The sequence below is a fragment of the Vicugna pacos genome, chromosome 2, assembly GCF_048564905.1.
Source record: "Vicugna pacos chromosome 2, VicPac4, whole genome shotgun sequence".
Classification (NCBI taxonomy): Eukaryota; Metazoa; Chordata; class Mammalia; order Artiodactyla; family Camelidae; genus Vicugna; species Vicugna pacos.
The window spans coordinates 21586793-21613108 of NC_132988.1; the positions used below are offsets into that span (position 1 = coordinate 21586793).

General features: G+C 43.4%; 1 protein-coding gene across 2 annotated transcripts in view; it reads left to right on the forward strand.

Annotated features, from left to right (window-relative positions):
• The window catches only part of TBC1D9 (TBC1 domain family member 9), a 106656-nt gene extending 82665 nt beyond the window's left edge, over positions 1 to 23991 (forward strand). For both annotated transcript variants that reach the window (XM_072976585.1, XM_072976588.1), the window contains exons 14-21: positions 8377 to 8475; positions 8652 to 8720; positions 13529 to 13769; positions 19269 to 19334; positions 20257 to 20343; positions 20733 to 20807; positions 20895 to 20998; positions 21876 to 23991. In XM_072976585.1, coding sequence (XP_072832686.1) covers positions 8377 to 8475; positions 8652 to 8720; positions 13529 to 13769; positions 19269 to 19334; positions 20257 to 20343; positions 20733 to 20807; positions 20895 to 20998; positions 21876 to 22598 — 1464 coding nt within the window. In that variant the 3' untranslated portion in view covers positions 22599 to 23991. The remainder of the gene's footprint in view (positions 1 to 8376; positions 8476 to 8651; positions 8721 to 13528; positions 13770 to 19268; positions 19335 to 20256; positions 20344 to 20732; positions 20808 to 20894; positions 20999 to 21875) is intronic.
• The last annotated feature ends 2325 nt before the right edge of the window (positions 23992 to 26316 follow it).

Sequence of the window (26316 nt, forward strand, 5' to 3'; positions counted from 1 at the left end):
GTATTTTAAAGCAAACTCCATACCTCATATTATTTCACTCATAGACTCTTCGTAATATATCTCTAATAAGCATTTGGGGCATGACATTTTTTGCTAATGCATAGCTTTGATTTCCAAGTGTAACTTGTACAAGTTTGTTGATCCTTCAGAAACCACATAGAGCTGTATAATACTTATCACCAGTTGTCAGTGGACCCTCAGTTATAACATTAGCACATTTTGCCTGATTTAAAGATTCGTGCTTTTCTTCCTCTTCCTCCTCTTCTCCCTCCTCCTTTCGCTGGTAACACCGGGAATAGTTCACAGCAACCATGCTGCTTGCTCTTCCTGAGTAGTGCATAGAATCCTTTCACCAACCCAAACAGGCAGAAAATAATTTTCCCTTTCTTGCTGATAAGCAAGCCGAGGAACATCAATTTGTGAAATTTCTGTGGTATCTGGGACTTGCCTCCAAATCTGAACACAAAACGGTGCCCTTTCTACAATGCCCAGTTGTCAAAAGTATGTCTTAATGAAGCTGAACGTGAATGGTGTGTATTTAAAGAAAACGGTCTGTTGTAAGTTAGCATGACTATGGGGCCACACACATGAGGCGAACACCAAGTGAGGGGCAGTGGTGGGGGTGGGAAAAGGTGGTCCTCAGGGTACCAGACAGCAAAGGCCTGCTGGGTGGGGGTAGTCTCTTTGCCACCTGAGATGAGGAACCATTGTTGCCAGAACTTTTGGTTTTTCAAGAGAAGTTGGAGGTCTTGATTTTAATTATCCTAATTTTCAAAAATACTTCCTGGGCCAAACAATACGTGTCATGAACTTTCTTAGCCTGTTTATAATTTCTGCAACTTTTCAATCACTTCTAGGTAAATATAAAATGATACTGGGCATTGTGCTTAGAGTTTTCCATGCCTTGTCAAAATTAACGATCACAGGCCTGAGAGTCAGATGACGTGTTAATGCCCTTCACAGATAATAGAATGGCAGCTCAGAGAGGTTAAGTAACTTGCCCAAGGTTCCTCAGTAAATTGGAGCAGGGCTTCAGATCCCAAGTCTGTTTATCTCTAATGTGCTTCGCATTATTTCTTGTGTTTCAACCAGCATGTTCAACCCACAGCTAATATACAGGCAGTGCCCAGAGCATATCTGACACTGAAGCTAACGTGTTTTGTGTAATGTTCATATTTACTTAATGTGACAATGGCTTTTCGAGCCCTTTCTGCTCGGCAGAGACTTCAGATGACATAGTCCTTTGAGGAGCCTCAGTGTAGTTACAAAATATGGGCCTGCTTTCTGGCAGAGTTACAAAGGTGTCCCGTAGGTCTGGATATTGCTGTGAGTGGAGACTTAAGCTCAGAGGGCCTTAGAGGGCAGCCCGCTCAGCAGACGTGGGACTCCAACAAGCAGAGTCCTTGCACTGACTGCATATGCTGGTCCCCTCCTATCTTCTTGCTTCTTGTCCTGCTCTTTCCTCCACCCAAACACCTTCCCCAGCCCCTACCCCGGCACGTGAGCACACAGGTACACACAGGTGCCGCCACCACAGAACAAGGCAGGGCGGAGCCCGGGGGGAATGCCCCTTCAGCTGTATTTGAGAATCTCTCTCCCATCTTGGGCTCAGCCTCTTGTAACTTTATGCTGCTTTCTGGAAATCCAAAGACCCGCATGCCCATCACCCACCATTTCCCCTCTCTCCCCCCACAGTCTTCCAAGGCAGAGCCTCACTCTCTGCTCTGGGCATCTGGAGACTTTCTCATACTGAAAGGACTGTTCAGTGTGAATGGGGCTCAGCCCTCTGGCTAACAGGAGTGAACCCCATTCTATATACTGGGAAAATAAGCACCCCATAAACTAAGAAACATGTAAAAGGCACTTTGGGCATAATTCCCATGACCTAGTCTTATTTAAAAACAGAAATGGACCGTAGAATTAGGACATCCGGTGCAAACGGTCCCAACCTAAAAGGAAATCATAAATTCCAAGTTCCAGCCTGGCTATTTCTGGAGCTCTTCTAAAGGAAAATGGGTCATGAGAACAATGGGGTAGTGGTCTTCTCTCCCCTGCCCCTCACCTTTTTGAAGGGGCTCTGACAGACTGAAATGCTAAAAACAAGGCAAAGAAAAGTTGGCTCAGTAGATCCAGGAGCCAGCATTTCCAAACAAGCATTTCCCATCATCCCCAAACAAGGGCAATTCCCGAGGAATTTCAGTTCCATGAAAAGAACCGATTCATTAATTGAATTATGCTCTTTCTAACAAACAAAATTCACTGATGGGCATCAGAGAGCCTAACGTTATTTAAATTTCCTAAAATCCCCCCTTCCTTAAACAATAAACAAATTAGCCATCTTCATTTCCATCTCTTCTTCAGCTCTGTGTTTCTCTGTACATGTCTGTGGCCTGTGTCTAACTCTCCAGTCTAATTCCTAACGTCTTTGTGAGCTGAGAAGCAATTGTCAGTGCAGGCAGTCCCTCCTCTCTGTGGTTGCTGACAGCAAGTAAGTTTTCCCCACTGGTTGCTGACAGCAACTAAGTCTTAGGTTTGCAGACCTTTGTTTCGTACCACCTCACCCCCCCCTTGCGTGACGTTCCCTTTCTCCCCCCGCAGATTTCCAGACGAGGAGCAAGAGGATCAGATATGGGAATGAGGTGGAGACAAGTCTGTCCCGAGTTCCCAGTTTTATGCTCTGAGGCCCTTCCCACCCCTAGAGCATTCCTGGGTAGGACAAGCGGTCCCCTTCCAGTGCCGGGCGCCTCTTTGTGATTTCCTTCATCCTCCCAAGCTTTCCTTCGCATTGATGGGAAGGCAGGGCTGATGGAAAACAGATACATACACATTTGAAAGACACCAGAAGGGCCAGGTTTCACCAAGTGCAATAGGTCCCTCCTTTCTAAGTCCTCTCTCTGGAGGACTTAGATGCTGCAGCTTAAAAAAATATTCTTAGTTTAGGCCGAAGTCCATGGAATGATCTGAACATACCTGCCGACCACAGCGAAGCTGAAACCAAAAGAAGGCATCATTTCTACTATCCAGATTCTATGGTCCATTTCTGTTTTTAAACATTGTATGTGTTCCATTGTGTTCTGTCCATGGCCAGTCCCTGGCCCTGCCTAGCAGACAGCTGGGCCCATTTCTAGTTGAGAAACAGATGTCAATTAAATATAAATTGTATCAGGCTTAGGGGAAAGAACTCTCTCTTTAGCAATCTGCAGAGATCACCACGCCAGGGCCTACTATTAGTTACTATTATTTGTACTTTATTTTTAATTTTTTTTTGTACTTTATATATTACTATATCTTTATTTCTAAAGGCAGTTCCACAAGGACACATTTGGGGTTTCATTTTACAGAGGAAGAAACTGGGAGTCAGACAACTCAAATGAATGGCCCAGTGAAAGAACAAAAATTCAGATCAGATTTTGTCTAGCTCCAAAGTTTATGTTCTCTTCTCCCCAGACACAAGGAAGAACCTATTGGCTGAGGGGACAGGAAGTGGTGGAGTTATGAAGCAGGTGGCTGGGCCTCACATTACAACGCAGCCCCTGTGGGATTCCAGGCAGCTTACATAACCTCTCTGGACCTTGGTTTTGCCATCTGTATAATGGAAGTAACAGGACCAACTCACAAGGAGTGAGTTATTGTAAGGAGCCCATGACATGGTTAACGTCCCTGCCAGTTGTAGATGCCAGAAAATTTAGTTTCCTTCTTCCTCACAGCTAATGTTTTTGGCTGATCAGAGGCACACTGTGGCCTGGTTTGAGGTAAACCCAGTCCTACATCTTCAGCTTGAACTTGGCAGTGGATGCTCCCCCCACTTCCGTTAGGATCAGAAGAGTTACCGTCCCTGGTAACTTTCCCCTTCAAAGGTGTAATAACCCCAGAGAGAATTAAAGGTGATATTTTCCATCACCAGTGGTAGCTCCTACCAACCACCTCTGCATTCTGGCTTCTCAGTGGAAATAAGTGTATTGCATCTTTGTTTATTGTCAAGAGAATTCTTACTTGGTCATTAGAAGCTGCTTCTCTGAAGAGGAGACATTTCTTCCATAAACCCTGCATTCATTAGGTCAAAACCCTCTTACCACATAAGTGGTGAGGGATTTCACTGGTCAGCTTTCAAGATACCAGTGCACTATCGTGTCTTAGTTATCAGAAAGGGATGCCTGAGTCAAAACTCAATTCTCTTTCAAAACAGGTAGAAAGTACTAGAAAGGTGGGGTCTTTAGCTGTAAACCGCAGTTTGGAGAAATTCTAAATTACATAGTTCAGAGTCCACCACATGGAGCCACCTGTAGGGAGATACTGTCTCTAGGGTTGTCAGATAAAACACAGGACTAATATTAGAGGAGACAGTTATTCATTGCTTATCTGAATCAGTAATGTGACTGGGCACCCTGTATCTCCTGTACTTTATTTACTGAATCTGGCAGACCAAGGCATCACTGAGCACCGGCTGTGCTTGGAGGAAGTCAGAGAGGTGAACTCCTGGGGCGCCCCCCAGAGGTCGGGCTCTGGGTGCTTACCCTAGCATCGGACAGCCTGCGTTCACACCTGGCTGCACAGCTCTGCAGCCTTGGGCAAGTTAATGATTTGGTAAACATCCGTTTCCTCGTTTCTGAAATGCAGGTAAGAAGAGCACGTCTTTCCTGCTGAGGATTTAGTGTGTTCAGCCAACATGTGTTGAGCCCTTGCTGTGAATCAGACTGTCCACTCTCTACCCTCATAGTACGGGGCGAGAGGCAAACAAGTCAGAAAGAACACAACGGGTGAAAAGATAGGGAGCGCAGTTTCTCTGCGTGTCTGGTGAAGTGACATTTAGCAGAGACACAGGTGACATGGGGACACCAGTGCATGGTGTCTGAGAGAAGCAATTTCCAGTCAAGAGGGGTGGCCAGGGCAGAGGCCCCTGCTGGCAGTGGAGCCAGCATGGTGTGTCTGAGGAACAGCTGAGGCCATTGTGCCTGGACGGGGTGAGGAGAGGGTGGTGGCAGGTGATGGAGAGCTAGCTGGGGGAGGGAGGGGGAAGGTGGGGGCTGTGGGCCTTGGTCAGACTTGGAATTCGACGCTGAGTGAGCTGTGAAACCACTGGAGTTGAAAGCAAGGGAGCAGTACATCTGACACAGGTTTTAGAAAGACCACTCTTGCTTCTAGGGGAAAAATGAAGGTAGAGGGCCTCGAAGATCCAAGTGGGGACTGTTGTAAGAGACGGTTGTGGCTTAGACCACGGTGGTGACAGGAGAGGCAGTGAACAGTGCTGGGAGTCCCTGGGGAGTCGGTGTTGATGGAGAAAAGAGGTTTTAAGACTCAGCCTGGAGTTCCCCAAGGTTTCAGGATGGAGGGGGATGTGCAGAGGAGACAGAAAGGGAGTAGCCAGTGAGGCATAAACGGAACCAGGAGAGTCAGATTAAATGGAATGAACACAAGACATGTAAATTTATGCCAAACACCGTAGTCCATAGTAAGCAGTTTATAGGTTTTAGCTCTTGTATTAGTTGGAGCCCAGGCCAGGCTGTCATAACAGCAGACCCCAAAATAGAGGTCAGCATGATAGAAGTTTGTTTCCCTCTCACTCTGAGCCAGCAAGGCAGTTCAGGGCCGGTGTGGAGCTCAGCGGCACCAGGGGCTCGGGCTTCTTTTAGTTCACTCTTGAGCAGTGTCTCCTCCCTGCAGGAAGGAGACAGGGTGTGTCTACCCCTTTCCCTTAATGGGTCCTCCTCAGTCACTTGTGCTCACATTATTTTGGTCGGAATCAAGCCACCTGGCACAGAAGGGGAGGCTGGAAATGTGCTCGTTTGCTGGGTGTCTGGATACTCAGTTGAAATTTTGAATTTTCTGCATGCAGGGAGAGCAGATCTGTGGATCTTGGTGTGACAATCTGTGTGACAGCCATGGGGTGTCTCTCACATGTGACTTAGCTAGATAATGCTAGGCCTCATTTCATGATTTCAAAAAGCTAGTGTTCTCTCTCTATACCCACAGTAGTCTTAGATTCAAAGGTAATTTCTCAGCTGCCTGATGGTCGCTTACTTTTCAGATTCCTTCATCATTTTCTGTCATAAAATGTTTCATCATAACTTCAAAACACAAAACAAACAAAAAGCCGCTTTTATTTCTAAATCATAATCGATTTATAAGAGATAGCAAAGAAACGTACAGGGAAGTCACATGCCTTTTCTCCCCAAGTCGCCTCCTCCCCAGTGCTAACATCCCAAACAACCTCCATATGAAATCAAAACCAAGACATTGACATTGGCCCAATCCACAGGGCTTATTCAGGTTTCATCAATTCTGCATGCACTCATTTGTGTGTGTGTCTCTGTGGCTGTGTGCAGTTTTGCCATGTGCATCGCCTTGTGTAACTCCCATCACAGCCAAGGCACTCAGCTGCACCCTCACCTCTAGTGTTACTCCTTCACAGCCACTCCCACTCCTCCCTCACCCCCCGGCTAACACCGGCAGCCATTAGTCTGTTCTCCCTCTCCTGTTCTCCATCTCTATAATCGTGTTATTTCATGATCGTTACATAAATAGAAATATGCAATATGTATCCTTTTAAGATTTGTCTTTTTTTTTTCTCTCTCCCCTTTCAAGCTCTGTGCTCCTTTATAATGTTTTTTTATTGAAGTACAATTACAATGTGTCTTTCTCTGGTGTACAGCACAGTGTCCCAGTCACGCATATACATACATATATTCATTTTCATATTTTTTTCATTAAAGTTTATTACAAGATATTGAACATAGTTCCCTGTGCTATAAAAAAGAAACTTTTTTAAAATCTATTTTTATATATAGTGACAAACATTTGCAAATCACAAACTCCCAAATTTATTGCCTCCCACTCCCATTCCCCGATAACCATAAGATTGTTTACTAAATCTGCAAGTCTGTTTCTGTTTTGTAAATGAGTTCATAGTGTCTTTTTTTTTCAGATTCCACATATCACATATGAATGATATCATATGATATTTTTCTTTCTCTTTCTGGCTTACTTCATTTCATTCACTTTTTTCATTCAGCATGAGTTCTTTGAGGTTCATCCAAGTCATTGTCTACATCAACATTAGTTTTCTTTTTTTAAAATTTCTGTGTAATATGCCACAGTATGGATGTGCAAAAGCACTCTTCAAACTGTCCATTTAACGTACCCATGTGACCATTTTCCAGATCGATACCACACCCCAAAAGGGCCCTTTGTGTCCCCTTCCTGTCCCTATCCACCCAAGCAAGGTTAATAATTCTCCTGACTTTTAGCACCATAGATTAATTTTGTTTTTGAACTTCATATAAATGGAATTACACAGAATGTGCTCTTTGGGTTCTGGTTTATTTTGCTCAGCATTATGAACCAAATTGCTCATTTCCATTGCTGCTTAGTAATCCATGGTGTGACAATACTACAATGTATTTATCTGTGCTACTGTTAATGAAGATTTGAGTGGTTCTTGCTTTTGGCTAGTAGTGGCACTAGGAATATTCTAGTGTATGTCTTTTGGTAAAAAATATATGTACACATTTTTGGGGGGTATACTTAGGAGAGGAGCTTCTGGGTCATAGGTATGTATCTGTTTAGATTTAGTGGATACTGCCAGATGGATTTCCAGAATGGTAGTACCAGTTAATACGCTGAGCAACAAACAGCACATGAGAGTTTTGGCTGCACCGTGCCTTTGTCAACACTTGCTGTTGTCTGTCAGCTCTTGTACCCTTTACACGTGTTTGACCATTGCAGCATTGCTTCCATGAGTTGCACTTAAGGCAGAATTTCTTTGTTTTTCTTCCACACCACTAAGGGAGAGGAAACCTTACATCTTCTTTCTCTGCCTTCTAATTGGAAGGCTCATTTGGCTTTTGAAATGTAGTTCAATAAACATTCAGGCAATGCTAGGCATTTTGGAGTTTGAAAAGGTAGCTAGCCCTCAGCGTCTGCCACCCAGAGACAAATGCTGTTGAACTTGAGGTCTAGACAAGGAGCCTCACACCAACATCCCTTCCAACCTCCCAGTTTAACAATTGGCCATAGATAGTTCTTTTCTTCCTGTCAAGAAAGTTCTTCCTTTAAAGCATTTTTTAATACACAAATGGTCCTTGTAGCCTTATTTAACCCTTCTTCTTCCTTACAAACTGTGCTGTGTGAAACTCATTTGGCTTTGAAATTTAGTTCAGCTGGTAAGAAGCACGAGAATTTTCTGTTATTTATTGATGGCTTTTAAATGGTTTTAAAATAAACAAAGATAATACAGTAAATCAAGGTGTGGTCTAGGAGGCCTCTGACTGGACAGGATATTTCCTGTGTGTATCAGGGCTGTGCCTCCATCAGTCCTGCCGAAAGGACACTGTGTGCTTTAGCAGATTTCTCAGACCTGTCAATATTGCTCCTTTCCAGAAATTTGGAACTATCCGGGCAGATCTCATTGAGCAGATGAGATTCAAACAGAGACTGAAGGTGATCCAGACACTGGAGGATACCACGAAGCGGAATGTGGTGAGTCCTTCGAGAAACGGCATGTGGCCTTCCTTCTCCATCCTTCCCTGCACTCCTGGCGACTCATAAATTCCTGTCTGACAGACTGAAGATGATTTAAAAGGAGAAAATCAGGAACTTTTCCCATTAGGATATTTTTGAGTTTATGAAATTCATTGTGTTTATTCTTCTTATAGGTACGAACTATTGTGACAGAAACTTCCTTTACCATTGATGAGCTGGAGGAACTTTATGCTCTTTTCAAGGTGAGTTTCAAAGAAAACTTGTGTACATTCAGGGAAATAAAGGAGTTGAATAATTCAGTGAGTTCTAGATTCTTCCGTTAAATTATGAAGGGACAGCATGAGTGCCAACATGCATAAACAGGAAGACAGAGCTGAGAGTATAAAAATGGAGTGCTGAATATGAAAAATAAAGGTGTTTGTAGAACTCTTTTAAGTTGATCTTTTAGCTTTCTTCCACTCCATACAATATTTTAGAAGTCTCCCTGGACTTAAAAAACAGGGGATTACTTTATAATATTCATTAGAACAACAACAATCAAGTTTAAATTCTGCCTGAAACTCTTGTAAATTATAATTTCCTATATTAAACTATATTAAAGCATCCTAATAGCTTTCTATACTAAGCTAGGGCACTTTTTATTGAAGAGAGGTATGTAGCTAGAATAAGACTAAAGCTGCTCAGATGTCTGAGCAAAAGCCTAATTGTTCAAATTTCTATTATTTCCATTTCTAATTCAGCCCATTACCAATCTTGATCCTGAGTAAGAAAATATTACATTAGTAAATACAGCAGTGTAGAATGTTATTCCTTCTAGAAAAAAATTACTTTTGTCATAGCTGTCATTACCAACATCAGAGGTACAAATGTGGCAATTGATAGGGAAAAAGTCTTAAAAAGATGCCTTTTGTACAGGTACCAATTTTATCACCATCTCTTAACTGGCTGGTTTCTTGTATACAGTGCCTCTTACTTCCAGAACTAAATTTGGCTGTGTTGAGGACTGCAACAGTAGTTCAGGGACAGACATAAAGGGACAAACATAAAGATCTGAACAGGACACTGACAGACCTCAGGATCAGAGAATGTGATGATAAATAAAATAAAAAGTTTTATTTACTTTTGTTTCGCTAAATGCCTAGTCTAGTCTCCCCCTGATAGGTGTTCCAAACATGCATGTTGAATGCCTACGTAAATCAGTGATCAGTTTTCAATTTAGTACCATCTCTGCATGCCTCTGATGTGGGTGCAGAGAGATTCAGGTTTCATAGCTGGATAGCGATGCACTCTGTGCAGCCCAGCAGCCTGACCGAGGGAGTGGACAGCAGTGCCCCCACCAGCCGCATTCAGCCCTTGATGGTGAAGTCTCTACTCATTCGTGTTCTGTTCATACACATAAAGCTCTGTAGCTAATGGCTCGGTGTAAGTCGGTAGCCGTAAAGAAGGGGTCCCTCTTCGTTTCATGGAGGAAAAATGTAATGACCCAACTGGGTACAAAACAAACAAACAAAATACAAGGATTCCATTGAGATCAGATTTTAAAAGGATACTGAGAACCAGAAGAAATCTGCATCCAGGGTGGTGAGGGTAGGGCCAGGATTTGGGGTAACTAAACAGAAGTGGGAGTAGCAGCTGGAGGCAGCAAGACCATGGACAGATAATGGGAAGGGCTATGACACTTGAAAGAGGAGGCTGACTTTGGGGGACACCAGGAACTGGAGGACCAGGACTGGTTGTGCAGAAGTCCCAGATTCAGAGATCACTAAAGCCATGTCTTCTGTCTGGGCACCCCTGCCGTCTCTAGTCTGTGCACCTGCAGGTACCGGCGGTGGCTTTTGTATGCTGAGGATATGCCTGAAGAAAGCTTTCCTTATGTACCAAAGTATAAGGAAAGTGCTTGGTACACTCTCTCCTAAGCGTGTGTTGACAAACACGAGCTCCCCATGTCTGCTGAGCACCCCGAGAAGGAACCCAAGACCCTTGGTTGCTGTCAAGATGGGAAGGAGCCTTGTGCTGCAGAACCCAAGAGAAAGATTCCAGTAATGGACTCTTTCTTGAGTCTTCTGAACACTTCAAATGGCATTATTTCAACTGAACAAACATTTATTGAGGCATTACTGTGTGAGACACCCTGCCAGACTCTTTAGTCCTTTAAAAAGCCAGTTCCTGGGGGGGTTTCTGTGGATACAAAGGAAAGAGACCGTCATCTCCCACAGAGCTTTCTGCTTGGGCTTTGGGCTAAAACTTGTTTAAAAACAAAAAAGGTGAAAGGCTGCCACCCTGAGGCAGATTTGGTGGAAAATGTGGCTCAGGGCCCCTGTGCCTTGGTTTCTCTTGAACTCTTTCTCAGTTAGTCCTTTTTCAATCTCGGGTCCCCAGTCCCTAAGTGATGGAGTAGGAGGTCTCATCAAGGAGGAGGGACATGATCGATCTGCATGGCTGGTTGTTTCGTGATGGGGTGAGCACCGTGAAGGTGCCTACACCACATTCCTCTGTTAGAGGAAATGCTCTGGGTAAACTTATCCACTGACGTAGCTCAGGTAAAGAGGACCCCTCCCGGAGGTTGTATCACCAACACCGTCCCACCCACAGAGGGCTGCTGGGCATCACTGATAATTCAGAGTAGAGCTTAACCCACGTGGCCCTCGGACCTCAGCCTCTGCCTCCCTCCCTCTGACATCACCACTGTCACCACTGCCCACCCCACGCCCAGTAGCAGGGGTGCAGCCCAAAGCCAGGTGAGCTTGACACGCTTCCTTTATTCTGCTAAGGCTGCACTGCAGAAACCTCTCCTTCCTCCCGTCCTGCCACTCCCACTCCTCTCTTTTTTGGGGGGTTGTTAGCTACAACCGCACTAAACAATCAGGATAAAGACATTGGTCTTATTTGCTCCATTCTAAGTGAGAGCAGCACTGAAGGACTACACACTCACCACTGACGCCCCCTTCTCAGAGCCCTCAGGCAAGAGGGAAAGATCTGTTTTCAAAGTGCTTTTTGCTGTTTGAAATATTATACATGCTGATAATGAAATAGAGAGTACAACAGGGAATAAAGTAAAAAATAAAGGCTCCCTTTGGATGCCCAGTGCTCACTGTAAACACCTGTGTAGTGGGGGGAGGGGGGATTCTTCCTGGCCTTTCTGTTAGCTATTTTATCTTTGTGGTCTTCCTAGAATGGGCATGGATATCTGCCAGAATCAATATGACCTCATGAATAAAGAGGCAGCCTTGTTTCCAAGGACAGAAACAGGAAGCCTTTTGTTGGATCTCTGTTCTCCTCACCCTAGTGGTCCCTGCTCACAAGTTTAATGGAGCTATTTTCAGATGTGTGAACCAGGAAGACCACACACCTGTGGCCTGAATACTGGATGGCTAGGATAATATCTGTGTGGTTTTTGGTGACCTGGAAGCTGGGGGTTTACGGGACACAACACTGAACTAGGGATTTGGAAACCCAGAATCGCATCATGATTCTGCTCTGACTAGCTGGCTGGATGACCTGTGGAAGCCACTTGCCCTCTGGGCTGTACCGTCCTCACTTAGGAAACAAGGTGATCAGATTGCCTGAATTACAGATCCTTTTCAGGTTAACATTCTATGTATTTCTTAAAAAAAAAAAAAAAGAGAGATTTGTTTGTCTTTACAGGAGTTAACTTTTTTTAAACTTTTTTTATTGATTTATAATCATTTTACAATGTTATATCAAATTCCAGTGTATAGCACAATTTTTCAGTTATACATGAACATATATATATTCATTGTCACATTTTTTTCTCTCTGAGCTACCATTAGAAATTGTATATATTTCTCTGTGCTATACAGTATAATCTTGTTTATCTATACTACAATTTTGAAATCCCAGTCTATCCCTTCCCACCCTCCACCCCCTTGGCAACCACAAGTTTGTATTCTGTCTATGAATCTATTTCTGTTTTGTATTTATGCTTTGTTTGTGTTTTTTTTGTTGTTGTTGTTGTTTTTTAGATTCCACATATGAGCGATCTCATATGGTATTTTTCTTTCTCTTTCTGGCTTACTTCACTTAGAATGACATTCTCCAGGAGCATCCATGTTGCTGCAAATGGTGTTATGTTGTTGGTTTTTATGGCTGAGTAGTATTCCACTGTATAAATATACCACAGCTTCTTTATCCATTCATCCGTTGATGGACATTTAGGCTGTTTCCATGTCTTGGCTATTGTAAATAGTGCTGCTATGAACATTGGGGTGCAGGTGTCATCCTGAAGTAGGGTTCCTTCTGGATATAAGCCTAAGAGCGGGATTCCTGGGTCATACAGTAAGTCTATTCCTAGTCTTTTGAGGAATCTCCACACTGTTTTCCACAGTGACTGCACCAAACTGCTTTCCCGCCAGCAGTGCAGGAGGGTTCCCCTTTCTCCACAGCCTCTCCAGCATTTGTCATTTGTGGACTTTTGAATGATGGCCATTCTGACTGGTGTGAGGTGATACCTCATTGTAGTTTTGATTTGCATTTCTCTGATACTTAGTGACATTGAGGATTTTTTCATCTGCCTATTTATCATTTGTATGTCTTCCTTGGAGAATTGCTTGTTTAGGTATTTGGCCCATTTTTGGATTGGGTTGTTTGGTTGTTTCTTATTAAGTCGTATGAGCTGCTTATATATTCTGGAGATCAAGCCTTTGTTGGTTTCATTTGCAAAAATTTTCTCCCATTCCATAGGTTGTCTTTTTGTTTTACTTACGGTTTCCAGGAATTAACTTCTTAAAATGCTTGAGCGTGTATGTAAAGGAGAAGAAAATAAGGGGGCATTCACTTTCTTTCTTCACCTACTCCAGCAATTGAACTGGGTTTTTCATGTCAAATGGAAACCGTAGAGGTGGTTGCCATGGAGTTGGTGGAGGGTGGTCAGGTGGAGATGTATATAGAAGAGAAGACGAGGGTGCCCTGGGACCAGAGCACTGTCCCAGGACATACACATGGGGGACCTAAAGCCTTTTTCCAAATCTGAGGGAAGATCTTTCTTCCTGGTATTTGCTGTGAGATGCAACCCCATTCTTTGATTTTTCAGGCGGAACATCTAACCAGCTGCTACTGGGGCGGGAGCAGCAATGCGCTGGACCGGCACGACCCCAGCCTGCCTTACCTGGAGCAGTATCGCATCGACTTTGAGCAGTTCAAGGGCATGTTTGCTCTGCTCTTTCCCTGGGCCTGTGGAACTCACTCTGACGTGCTGGCCTCCCGCTTATTCCAGTTATTAGATGAAAATGGAGACTCTCTGATCAACTTCCGAGAGTTTGTCTCTGGGCTGAGTAAGGACGTGATGGTGTTGCATGAGTTGGGGGGGAGAGGATGGGAGAGTAATTGCCCTGGTCTTCCGTGCTGCCTCAGGACCACAACCCTGCTTGCCTCAGAAGACAGGGTTTAAAGAACAGAGGAGCACACTTTAAGGTTTGCAAGCTGATTGCAAAATTTGTTTTTAGTTAATGGATGTATGATTAAATCACTGGCGTCTACATTAGATAGTAATCTGCACTAGTTAAAATACATTATCAGAGAGTTTGCAAGAGTGCCGACTTAAACACTGAAACCGAAGACGATAACTTTATAAGGGAAAAAGAAATGTTTGGATGGATTGCTTTCCTCTGTCAGAAAAAATATTTATAGTACATATAATTTCATAAAATTATATAAGATATTGCATAGTGTTTTTAATAAAGGGCTGGAAAAACCCCACAACAGCTCTGCAATATAAATGGAAATCTTTCTCTCCATTTTTCGGGGAGAGAGGGCCATCCATCGTGAGAATGCATACCCTCAACTCACAGGCAGCATGCATTTCTGCTTGTCAGCCTCTCTGTCTGACTGTTTACTGCCCTGTTTCTGTTGGACTCCTGTTCGATTAATATTTGAGCAAAACAGCCACATGGCTGTTGAACTTGGCCTGCCCAATGCAAGGTTGTGGATGTAGCAGGCATTATGTTGTCAGGCTGCCAGCAGAAAAGAAGAAAAATCTTTTTAATTCTAATGGTGCCAGTCTGTGACGTTGGTCCATGCACTTCAAAAATGACCTGCCCAGGGAAAGGTGAAGGTGTCAGGTAGAGTGCTAACAGTGATTCCAAAAACTACCCTACATCTGTAATGATTGGAAGGCTTAAAGGCCAGAGGAAGCTGATGGCATTTAAAAAGGCAAAGGGGTATAGATGAGGTCCTCCGAGGTAAGAAAAAACAATTTGTGTAAAGCATCATATGTACGTTTAGAAGGGAGGACAGGGAGGAACCTGGCCTTTATTAAGAATGCAGGCACTGTTCTGATGCTTTAGAACGTGTACTCTAGCACATAATCCAAACAATAGACCTTTGAAGTAGTAACAGTACTGATAACTAACGTTTATACAGCACGTGCTCAGCCAGGCACTGGCCTGGTGCTTTACGTGCTTCTGATTCACCGACAGCGCACATCTGCAAAGTTGGAGTTTGAACTCAGGCGCCCGGAAGCCCAGTCTGTGTGGTTGCTGTTATGCTTTACTGCCCATCTGCTTACTAGTACTATCCCCACTTTCAGTTAGAGATGGAGGCTCAGAAAAGTTAAGCAACTTGCTGGGACATTTGTTTTTAGCAAGTCAATACATCTGTGTTATTGAACTGAACTGAAAGGCACAGTGAGTTCTTGCTGACTCAGGATTCAGACAAGGGCTGTCTCAAAAGCTCATCCTTTTCTCTTTATGCTGCGCTGAGGACAGCAAATAGGATTTTTCTTTTAAGGGAAGAAGGAGGTGTTAATTTTTAATTACACAAGTAACACGTAAATACATCCTGCTTTTTAGAAAAGTGAAATAATCCAGACAAGGCTAAAGACCCTTTTGATCCTCTCCTAATATTTTCTGCCCCAAAGTAACTACTTATTGTCACATTGGTGTCTGTCAAAAAGGAGATTTTTTTAAAATTACCTTTGGGCAAGAATAAGGAGGAGGAAAAAGAGATATGTTCAACACGTAGAAACGGTTCTAGGAATTTTTGCTGTAAACATCTCTGCCACAAGCAGTTTCACAGCACAGCTAGTTGACCATAAAGCCATGTTGCCCTAAGAGATAAAATAACTGGTTGACAGGTAGGACACTAGAGCAGGATATCTTTACAAATCCGGCGACACAGTCATCCCTCCCACTCATCAAAACCAAAAGTTTACCAACTATGTGGCAACTGCGAAAGAAGCAGTTACCAATCCACAACAGCCCTCGAGAGCACTAACGATTGGTTCTTTAGCTAATGTGGATACAGCAGCTTGCCCTCTGCTGCCATCTGTACCGAACTGATCACATGATATTAGAAGTGGGAGGCAAAGGAAGACTCAAGCTCCTCCTTTCCCCCAAGAGGAGGTGGTTGTGTGAGTCTTGATAAGCATAAGTTTCTTGAAAGTGGTGAACATTTTAGCAGAACCTGCCTTATCTTTTTTAAATTGAAGTATAGTTGATTCATAATGTTATATTAGTTTCTGGTGTACAACATGGTGATCCAGTTATACACATATATACTCTGATTTGTATTCTTTTCCATTGTAGGTTATTACAAAGTATTGAATATAGTTCCTTGTGCTGTACAGTAGGACCTTGTCGTTTATCTGTTTTGTGTATAGTAGTTTGTATCTGCTAATCCCAAACTCCAATTTATCCCTCCCTCTCTGCCCTTTAGTAACCATAAGTTTGTTTTCTATGTCTGTGAGTCACTTTTGTTTTGTAAATAAGTTCATTTGTATCATTTTCTTAGATTCCTCATATAAGTAATATATGATATTTGTCTTTCTCTGTCTGACTTACTTCACATAGTATTACCATCTCCAGATCCACCTGTGTTGCTGCAAAGGGCAATATTTCATTCTTTTTTATGGCTGAGCAGTATTCCATTGCATATATACCACGTCTTCGGTATCCAGTCAACAGAATCTGGCTTAGATTAGTTCACTGAAGGATTCACAGAAATTGATCCCTTATTTTCTAGTATAATATAACTGCCGATCAGTTACCTTTGTCTTTTACAGCAAAATGGCCTCCACAGTCAATTAGTTGTGGGGCGAATATGCTTGCAGCAAAGATGTTCAAGGTGAAAATACCAGACACGTGTAGAAAGCGATAGGAATAAATTATAACTTATTTATGTTTTGTCAAACCCCAACAAGGTAAATACTCTTCAGAATCTTTAGAAAAGGAAAGAGAAGCTTACAGTGCAAGATGGTGAAAACAGTGGCTTAGAGTACTGAGGCTTCTTCAATGCAGTTGAGTTTTTTGAGCAAAGGAAACTTCACCCAGATTGCTAGGAGTCTCAGAGCTGTAGTCAGTTATGTGGGTTGATTATAGCTAGTGGGGATAAGTGGACCCAGAAAAGAGAAATTTGGTTCAAGTCTTAAGAAACTAAAAGCATGAATTCTGGAAAAGATGGATGAGTAATCTTAATGTCAATCCCCAGAAAGATCCCTCTAGAAATTAGTGAACAGACAGTCTATATGAAGGTAGAGATGAAGGGCTACTATTCAAAGCCACAAATTAGCTGTACCTCCTTTTCCAGTGGTGTTGCAGGAGGCAGCATTTCTAAACATGCTGTAGGTGTCACAATGCAGCTGGTCATTTGACAGATAACTTGCTATACATGGAAAAGTTGGAAGCATGTGGAAGTCAGTGAGTCCATGACTGGCTGAACCCTGCACCCAGAGCTTGGTGGTCAGCAGCAAGTTTTCTAGTACCTTGGGCTTGGTATTTAAGCTCTGTGGTTGTTCCCTCAATTGTAAAACAGTTCCTGTCAGGACTGAAAGAAATAATTCAAGTAAAGTTCCTACAACAGTGCCTGACTCAAAAAGTGTTATTATTGTCACTATAATTATGATGTACTGGATAGCAATTTAAACTATGAAAGTAGGGGAAGGCATACTCCCCAAATGTGTCGGCTACACGAAGCTGGGAGAGACAGCCAGTGCATTGGAGGACAACAGTGAGATTAAAAAATATTAGAGGAGGAAATGATTGGCAAAAACAAATTGATAGGGATAAATCATAAGTCTTAAATTTTGAGAAGTGACTGTAAAAGAACTGTATGGCTGCATAGATGGTATAGTGGTTTCAATCTTGGAATCTAGGCTCAGACAAATCTGAGTTCAAATCCTGGGCCTGCCACTTACTAGCTTATGACCTTGAGCCTATTACTTAACATCACTAAGCCTGACTTTTCTCATCTAAGTTGGGGTACTAATTGTGCCCATCTCCTACAGTTATTGTGACCAGGCAGTGAAATACATGTGGAAAGCAGTTAACATAGGCTTAACACAACGTGAATGGTTAATAAAGGTCTGTCGTTCTCTTCATGATTAGTATTAGTGAGCATGCAGACACTCTGGGGTTTAGTTAACCATGCGGTCCGTAAGAAACTCCAGAGTGAAAAGTGGACCACAGTCCTGGGCTGCATTAGCGGAAGAGCCAAGAACAGTTCCACTATTGTCTTCAGTGGGCAAGAGGCTTCTGGAGCTCACTGTCCAGGGGGATACTGCTGGACTAATTAATACACAAGGTGAATGTGGGTAAGAATAGGGAAAGGTGTACAAATCAAGTCATATAAGAAAGCTGAAGTATGCAGAGAGGTGTATCCTGGGGAACGTACATTTGCCTTGAAAAGATAAGCCCAAGGGGGACAGGACAGCTATCCTTAAAATCTAAGGACTGTTGTACTGAAGAGGTGAAGGACCTATTCTGTCTGACTTGAAAGAGTAGACTAAGGGGGAGAGGAGTCGTTCTAAAGCTTTTCTTTGAGTCATGAAGTCTGAGATGTGATGAGTTCTAGGCACAGTGTCTTCCCCCAAAATGACATAGGCACGTGGACACAGCATTTCACCTTTCATGCGGCCCATGAACTTCATGAAGTTGAGCCTGCAGGCTGAGGATGCTGTCCAAAGTGAAGATGGTAGAAGCACTTTCAGTGTTTGGAGAACTCCCCAGGGGCGTGAGACGCCTCTGGTTGGGATGAGCTCCCCGTCGATGAGGACATTCCAGCAGGTGCTGAGTCCTCTCTTATGTGGATGTGGACGTGGATGTGTGACGAGGTCCCACGTTAAGTGGGAGGTCAGATAAGATAACCCTGATGTCCCTGCCAGCCAGTCGAGATCCTGTGATTCCTCTTTTCCCAAATCCAATTAATCTTCAGCTAGGTGCTCTGAGAATACGTATTTACAAAGAGTTTTCTGATTCCTGATGTACGAAAGGGCAAAAGTTACAGGATTCTTTGGGTGGAAGCAATGGTGATATAATGGCAGCTGGGTTAGGCTAAATTAAACCGAAGAAATATTTAACAGAACCTAAAAGCAGCTGAAAAGGATTTCTAAAATGAGTAATCTGAAGCACTCTCAAATATGTATTGAGATTATTTCTGAACTCTTTACAGTTATCTGGGGTATTGAGGCCCAGTGACCTGAACGTGCTTATTGATAACACTAATTTATTTTGTGCCAGGCACTATTCTCAGTGTTAACACCTTTAGTTCTCACATTTTATGGGTCCTGAAGTCAAGACCCCCTGGTGGAAATTTCTGTTTATCATCCTGCCTCACAGAGGGGAAACTGAGGTACAGAGAGGTTCACGCTCCCAAGGGCACATAGAAGTACAAATCCTGGTTCCAGAGATTTTGAACAAAATGTGTCCTGGCCAGACTTTCTGTCACACAATGTCTTGGCTTCAGTTTGTGTAGGGCAGACTCTTCGGGGGGACACTACAGCCCGGAGGGGTTACCAGCACGTATGATGCATTTCACATTGGTACTCGTGTGACTCCTAGGTGCCGCGTGCCATGGGGACCTCACAGAGAAACTCAAACTCCTATACAAAATGCACGTCTTGCCTGGTAAGTGAGCTCCACAGAGTAACACGTGTAACCCCAGCCTGGCCTGAAATCTTTTTTTGGTGTGACCTGTTTGCCTGTTTGTCTCTTTGCCTCTTTTTGATATACAAAGCCACTCATTGGTCCCCAGGAACAAACTGAACAATACTATTTACATGAGTTCCTGAATCAGCTAGATTCAATAGTCATTTCCTCATTTTCCTATGAGTCGTGGTAACAGAAAAGAGCAGAGTTCCACAAGAGAATGAATAAGTAGTGTTGGGTAACTCATGAGGTATAAGGACTGAGATTCTGAGTCTAGGGGGAGCAGTTTTACCACTGACAGAAACAGTGCAAAAGATGGTAAGGTTTTGAGTTCAGTTTTAAATAAGGTTGGCCTCCAGCTGGATGTATGCAGCAGACACAGAAAGAGAGAGAGAGAAAGGAAGGAAAGAGGGAGGGAGGGGGTGGTGGGAGGAAAAGAGAGAAAGAGAGAAAGAAAGAAACGAAAGAAACGAAAGGAAGAAAGAAAGAAAGAAGGAAAGAAGGAAAAGAAGGAAGAAAATGAGGAGGGAATGGCTCTAAGGCTAGAGATACGGTAAAACTATAGATTTGGGAATTATCATAGCATACAATTTCCTAAAATTTGGTTTGTAAAGCATCATTCTGTAGGTTTTAGGAAAGTCTCCAAAAAAAGGAATACATAAAAAGGGATACTTTGGTGTGGGGTTGTTAAAAAGGAAGGTAGAGTTAGAAATGAAGTGAGCCCCTCCCCCATATGGTTTTAGAGGCAGGGGGCCTTCAAGGTCCCCCAGTGATGTGACCCCCCACCCCAGCTTTGTAACTTTAGCTTCTCCTGCTCCCCTGTCATTTCTTTAACAATTGAAGCACACTTTCACTGAGTCATGGCCCTACCAGAATGAGAATCATCTCTCACCCTCTCCAGAACCATCCTCTGATCAAGATGAGCCAGATTCTGCCTTTGAAGCAACTCAGTACTTCTTTGAAGACATCACCCCTGAATGCACACATGGTAAGTGACTTTCCTTCCCACAGGGCCCTCTGTTATTGGAAAAAGTTGCCTGCAAAGCTGGTCAACCAATCACATGAGACAGGGTTATCAGGTAAAATATGAGACTCCAGTAAAATCTGGATTTGAGATAGACAAAAAATAATTTGTTTAGCCTAAGTATGTCCCGTGTGGTATTTGGGACTCACTTACTGCTTCAAAAAATCATTTGCTGTTTATCTCAAGTTCAGATTCAACTCGATGTGCCAGGGTTTCATTTCTGTTTCTGTTTTGTTTGTTTAGCTAAATCAGGCAACCCTACATAGAGGCTTTTCTGTTTTCTATGACACGTGCTAAATCTATGGGTTTATCATGTGACATGGTCCTGTTTTCTTCTGAATCTTTCTTGGCAGTGGTTGGGCTGGACAGCAGAAGCAAACACGGTGCCGATGATGGCTTTGTTACAGTGAGTCTAAAGCCAGACAAAGGTACAGCCTTTCTCTTCTCTGTATTTCCCCTACTGCTGGTTCAACAGTTGCTTCTTGACCCTTGATTTCTAAACATTTGGGTTTTAGGGAAAAGGGCAAATTCTCAAGAAAATCGTAATTATCTGAGACTCTGGACTCCAGAAAATAAGCCTAAATCAAAGAATGCAAAAGATTTACCCAAACTGAATCAGGTGAGTACTGAACAGTTCGAGTCATTCATTTCAAACCTTGAAGCTCTGTTTTCCAGGCATAGATAAATGTAGAGTAAGTACCCCTCAAAGATAATGGTTACTTGGGGCACTTAATTAATACCTGTTTGGATCTATTTTGTGCATCAAAAGTATGCTCTGTTTTGAGAAAATGACCTTCTCAGAGAAAATGAAATACTCCATTTTGAGAGTACATGCATTCTCATCCTAATCATTAAAAACACCTTCAGAGTCTCAGAAGACAAGCTCATGCTGTTTTCAAACCACTGTGCTCAGCTATAAAGGTGTCTGACTTTTTTTCCTCAAAAAGTTGAAATGTAATGAGGGAGCTAAAACAATATGAATAATTATAACACAGGGTGAAAATTCTTTTTTCTAACAGAAGAACAGATAGGTCATCTGGGTGGGGGTGGAAGGCGTTACTTCTGTCCAGGGACCCCAGCAGATGTGTCATGGGAGACGGGATGTGAGCCGACCTTGGAAAAACTGGGCTGCATTCTGATGTGTGTGGGCGTGAGAGGCGATGAAGTCTGCGATTTACTTAAGATACTTCAAGAAAGGATAGAGTTAGTGAAACATTTGTATAATGTGGTCCTTCTTGACTCCAGACTGTGGGTACCATTATGAAGGTGTATTATTTCATTCTTTCTACTTCATGGATGTTGGAAGTTTTTCCAATTTAAAAAAAGGAACCATCAATGAAGCAACCGAACTACACATCCATGTACCCTAACGTAGGACTTTCCAGGGATCTTGTAGGAGTCCTGATGTTAAATGGCATTGCAGTCCACCTTGGTGCCGCCTCTCTGCTCACGGGTGAGGCGGTCACAGTCTTGTGTTTTCCCAAATCCCTTTTCAGGGGCAGTTTATCGAGCTGTGTAAGACGATGTATAACATGTTCAGCGAGGACCCCAATGAGCAGGAGCTGTACCACGCCACGGCCGCGGTGACCAGCCTCCTGCTGGAGATCGGGGAAGTGGGCAAGCTCTTCGCCAGCCAGCCTGCCAAGGAGGGCGGCAGCGGGGGCAGCGGGCCGTCCTGCAACCAGGGCCTCCCGGGCGTCCTCTTCCCCAAGAAGGGGCCTGGCCAGCCTTCCGTGCGGGAGTCCCTGGAGCCCCTCCCGGCCAGCCTGGCAGGGGACGGCGAGGAACACTCCCTGGGGGGACAGATGGAGGACATCAAGCTGGAGGACTCCTCGCCCCGGGACAACGGGGTCTGCTCCTCCATGCTCATCTCCGACGACGACACCAAGGACGACAGCTCCATGTCCTCGTACTCGGTGCTGAGCGCCGGCTCCCACGAGGAGGACAAGCTGCACTGCGAGGACATCGGGGAGGACACGGTCCTGGTGCGCAGCGGCGAGGGCACCGCGGCGCTGCCCCGGAGCACCAGCCTGGACCGGGACTGGGCCATCACCTTCGAGCAGTTCCTGGCCTCCCTCCTGACTGAGCCGGCCCTGGTGAAGTACTTTGACAAGCCCGTGTGCATGATGGCCAGGATCACCAGTGCGAAAAACATCCGGATGATGGGCAAGCCCCTCACCTCGGCCAGCGACTACGAGATATCGGCCCTGTCCGGCTGACGCCGGCGCCTTGACTGGGGACGCGGGGGTGGGGGCGGGGTGGGAAGGGTCTTTTTTATGTTCTTCTGTGTTGGGGTTTCTTTCCTTCCTTTTAAATTAAATATTTATTAGTACCCGGCTTGAAGCCTAGTGTTTTCATAATATAATACAATGAAAACTGTTGGAGAAATATTTAAACGCCTCAAAGTAGGTACAGTACACTCTCGTTGCGGGGAGGGGGATTTACCAGAATGCAGTTTATTCAGTGAATTCCAAAAAAAAGATGACTCTGTCTGTGATATGTGTGTATTATAACTTCTTAATCTTGCTGTTGAGCTGTCCACATGGTTTAAAAAAATACATAGTGCTGTTTAACGCTAAAGAAGGCAGCAGCCATTGTGCATTTGGGCTTTTTTAAAAATAGAATTAGAGCTGAAAGGAAAGTGTAATGCCACAAACACAGAATGTTCTTCAGTGGAGTGGGCATTGTCAGCTAAGGTAGATCTTATACCACTTTTAGGGAGCATTAAACATATTTTTTAAGATTTGAAATATATTTCATAAAAGTCCTCTATTCAAAAATCATGTTCAACCAGTATTCCCGTTTGAGGTTCTAAGCAGTTACAGAAAGTGTGAGTGATTTCTGTGTAATGCCAGAATCACACTTCTATTTGATCAATTTGGACAAATACCAGACCAATTTTGCTTTAAAAAAATGATTAGTTAAGTCAGCTGGCCAGAATTCAGGGGACATGAACAGTCTTTTGCTGCAGAGAACCTGAAAGTGGCAGCAAAAATGATAAGCGGGCTCAGGATTTTGGGGGGATTTGGGGAAGAGTAAAGAACTGATGCTTCTCATGCTGGATTTTCAGCTTCTTGTTACTCATTGCAAAAAAGCAAAAAATAAAACAATAAACTTTATCATTTCCATACTCTCCATAGGTTCAAGAAATTATACCATGTATCACATATGAACGTCTTTCCAGTTAAACCAATGTAGAGATAATGTAAACTGAAAAAAAAACTGCAAGATAACATATCTGAATGTTTAAAGCGGAACTTGTCACTTTATATTAAAAGAATAGTATGCTCTATTTCCTGAACGGACTTGGAAGTGGAAACTATCGCACCTGCACTTTGAATTCTTCCTTCTTTTTTATTCGAGTTTTGTTTTTTGCAGATGTTGGTGTTTTTTTCTTCTTATTGTACAATTCATAATCATGGTCACATTTCCTTTGCTTATTCAGAATATTCCTTCCAACATTTTCCTTTATTTTAGTATCCATCATGTCCTTATTTTAGCTGTTGCTGCTGTTTTTTATTTTGTTTACAGAATGATTTTTAAATGGTCCAATGAAGTAGTGTTAACCTCAAATAGGATAAATGTGAACAAATAAAATACATCAGATACTCAGATGTGGCTTTTCTCTCGGTCCTTGAGTGCCTGCCTAAGGGAATAACATTATTCTTTTGACAACTTTGAGGGGAAATTATGTTAGGCAATTTTTTTGACTAAGTAAACAAATTTTATAGGCAACATTTTGAGATAAGAAATATAGTACGTAGTGACATGCATACGGATGAGTATATTTAAAATAAGACAATTGCTATCAGTCATCGAATTATTTAACTTACCCTACATAAGTGGTAGAGGGGTGAAAATCCCTCTGTTTAACTCTCATTAGTACACTGTAACACCACTTGGTATGTATTTAACCAAGTAGTCGTTATTTGATTTGACTCTTAGATTGTTACCCAGTATTCCATCGTTTCTATAAGGTCACTTAAAGATGCCTCAAGAAATAACTCTGTAAAGCCTGATACTCTGTCTCAGCTTTACTTCTCCAAAATCAAAGGTGGGTTTGGGAGGGAATGAGCTTGTGTAGGGAGGAGCCCTGAGCCTTTGAGTTGATTATTTCCAACTCAACCTATGAGACAAACAGGCTTGTCGGCTCAGCCCTTCCTTCCTCCTCAGCCTCCAGAAGGTGGGCAGTGCCTCTCAAAGAGCATTAAACTTCCTGTCTAGTTTTTAATGGTTGCATTATGTCTTTTTAGTATCTCCATGGATCATTCTCCTTAATTTTAGTGTATTGTGATGGACCATCTTCTCTGAAAGGTCACTTCCCATCCAGCTCTGTGATGATGAGTTTCTGATGCTGATAATCATTACACTGTCACAGATGATGGGCTTAATGTCCATATCTTGATAGACTTGAACCAACATCCCAGTGCACTTCTGGCTCCAGAGCTTTGGGTACTGGCCTCAGTGGAGTGCTCATGTATGAAAACTCAAAAGAGAAATCTCCTGCTGGAGGAAAGGGAGAAATGCTGTGGAGCCTGGATGCTGGGGAAGTGAGTGCTGCAGAGAAACCACAGATGCAGCCACATGATTCCATCCTGCCTGACTTCAAGTCTGATTCTGGGTGGGAGGGGATACACTGTGCAGGAGTGGCTCCAAGGGCACCTCAGGCTGTGAGAATGCTCAGCTCGGAGACACTTAGTTCATGAATCTAACAGTGGAACTCGGGGAGGAGGGGGGAGTCCTGCCAGCTGCCTCCTTTCTCCTGCTCCTCCAGTTAAGGGCCCCTCTGTGTCTTCTTCATTACCCATCCTATAAGACAGCTCTTTTGTTTCAGTATCAACTTCTCACCTGAGAAGACTGAGAAGTAATTGATGTGGTGAGTACAAAGCACCTCACACAGTTTTCTGTTAAAATGACTCTTTTGCCTAATGCTTAGGGCCCTCTGCCTTGTGTTTAACACCTTCTTGACAGTCTCATTCTTCAAAAAGAAAGCCTGGGCAGCCAGACAAAGGAATTCGGAGGAAGACACAGAGTGAGAAGTGGCGGCAGGGACTGGGAGCGCTCCCTGTGGGTTTTGTTCCTAGGACTGGCTGCCGGGAGACAGTCTGCAAGGCCAGGAGGAGCAGGCAGCTGAGGGCGGAGCTGTGGGTTATTTGGGCTTCCTGGATTCACAGCTACCTCCCCTCCTCACCTCCACGGAGAGGCCAGAGCTGCAAGTGTAAATCCTGTAGCTGTTCTTAGACCACCTCAAGGGCCAAGTATCAAGGACTGGTGCCACATCGCGAGGGCTGGGTTGAAGATAATCTACTGTCTAGTGGATTCACTTATCTCAGGAATGTCCACCACCCACTGTGTGCCAGATACTGTTTGTATTAGGCACTGGGAGTACAGCAGCAAATGGTGCAAATCAGAAATCCCTGCCCTTGATACAAACTACTATATATAAAATAGACAAACAACAAGATCCTGCAGTATAGCACAGGGAACTATAGTCAATATCCTGTAATAACCTATAATGAAAAGGAATATATGTATATGTATACCTGGATCACTATGCTGTACACCAGAAACTAACACAACATTGTAAATCAACTATATTTCAATTAAAAAAAAATCCCTACCCTTAAGAGAAGTTTGTATTCTGATCAGGGAGACAGACTATAAGCAAGATAAACAGATGTTATGTTGGTGCCATGGACAATAAAATAAATAAAGCAGTATTTGCAATTCTGGGCTTGGGAAGATGGTGAAATTTTAGATGGGCTGATCAAGGAAGACCTCACAGAGAAGATGACTTTTGAGTAGAAGCTGAGGGAGAGAACCACGCCAATATGTCAGGGAAACAGACAGAAGGAACTGCAAGTGCAAAGGCCCTGAGGTGGGAAGGTGCCCAGTAAGTTTGAGGAACATCCAGGTAGCTGTAGATGAAGCAGAGGG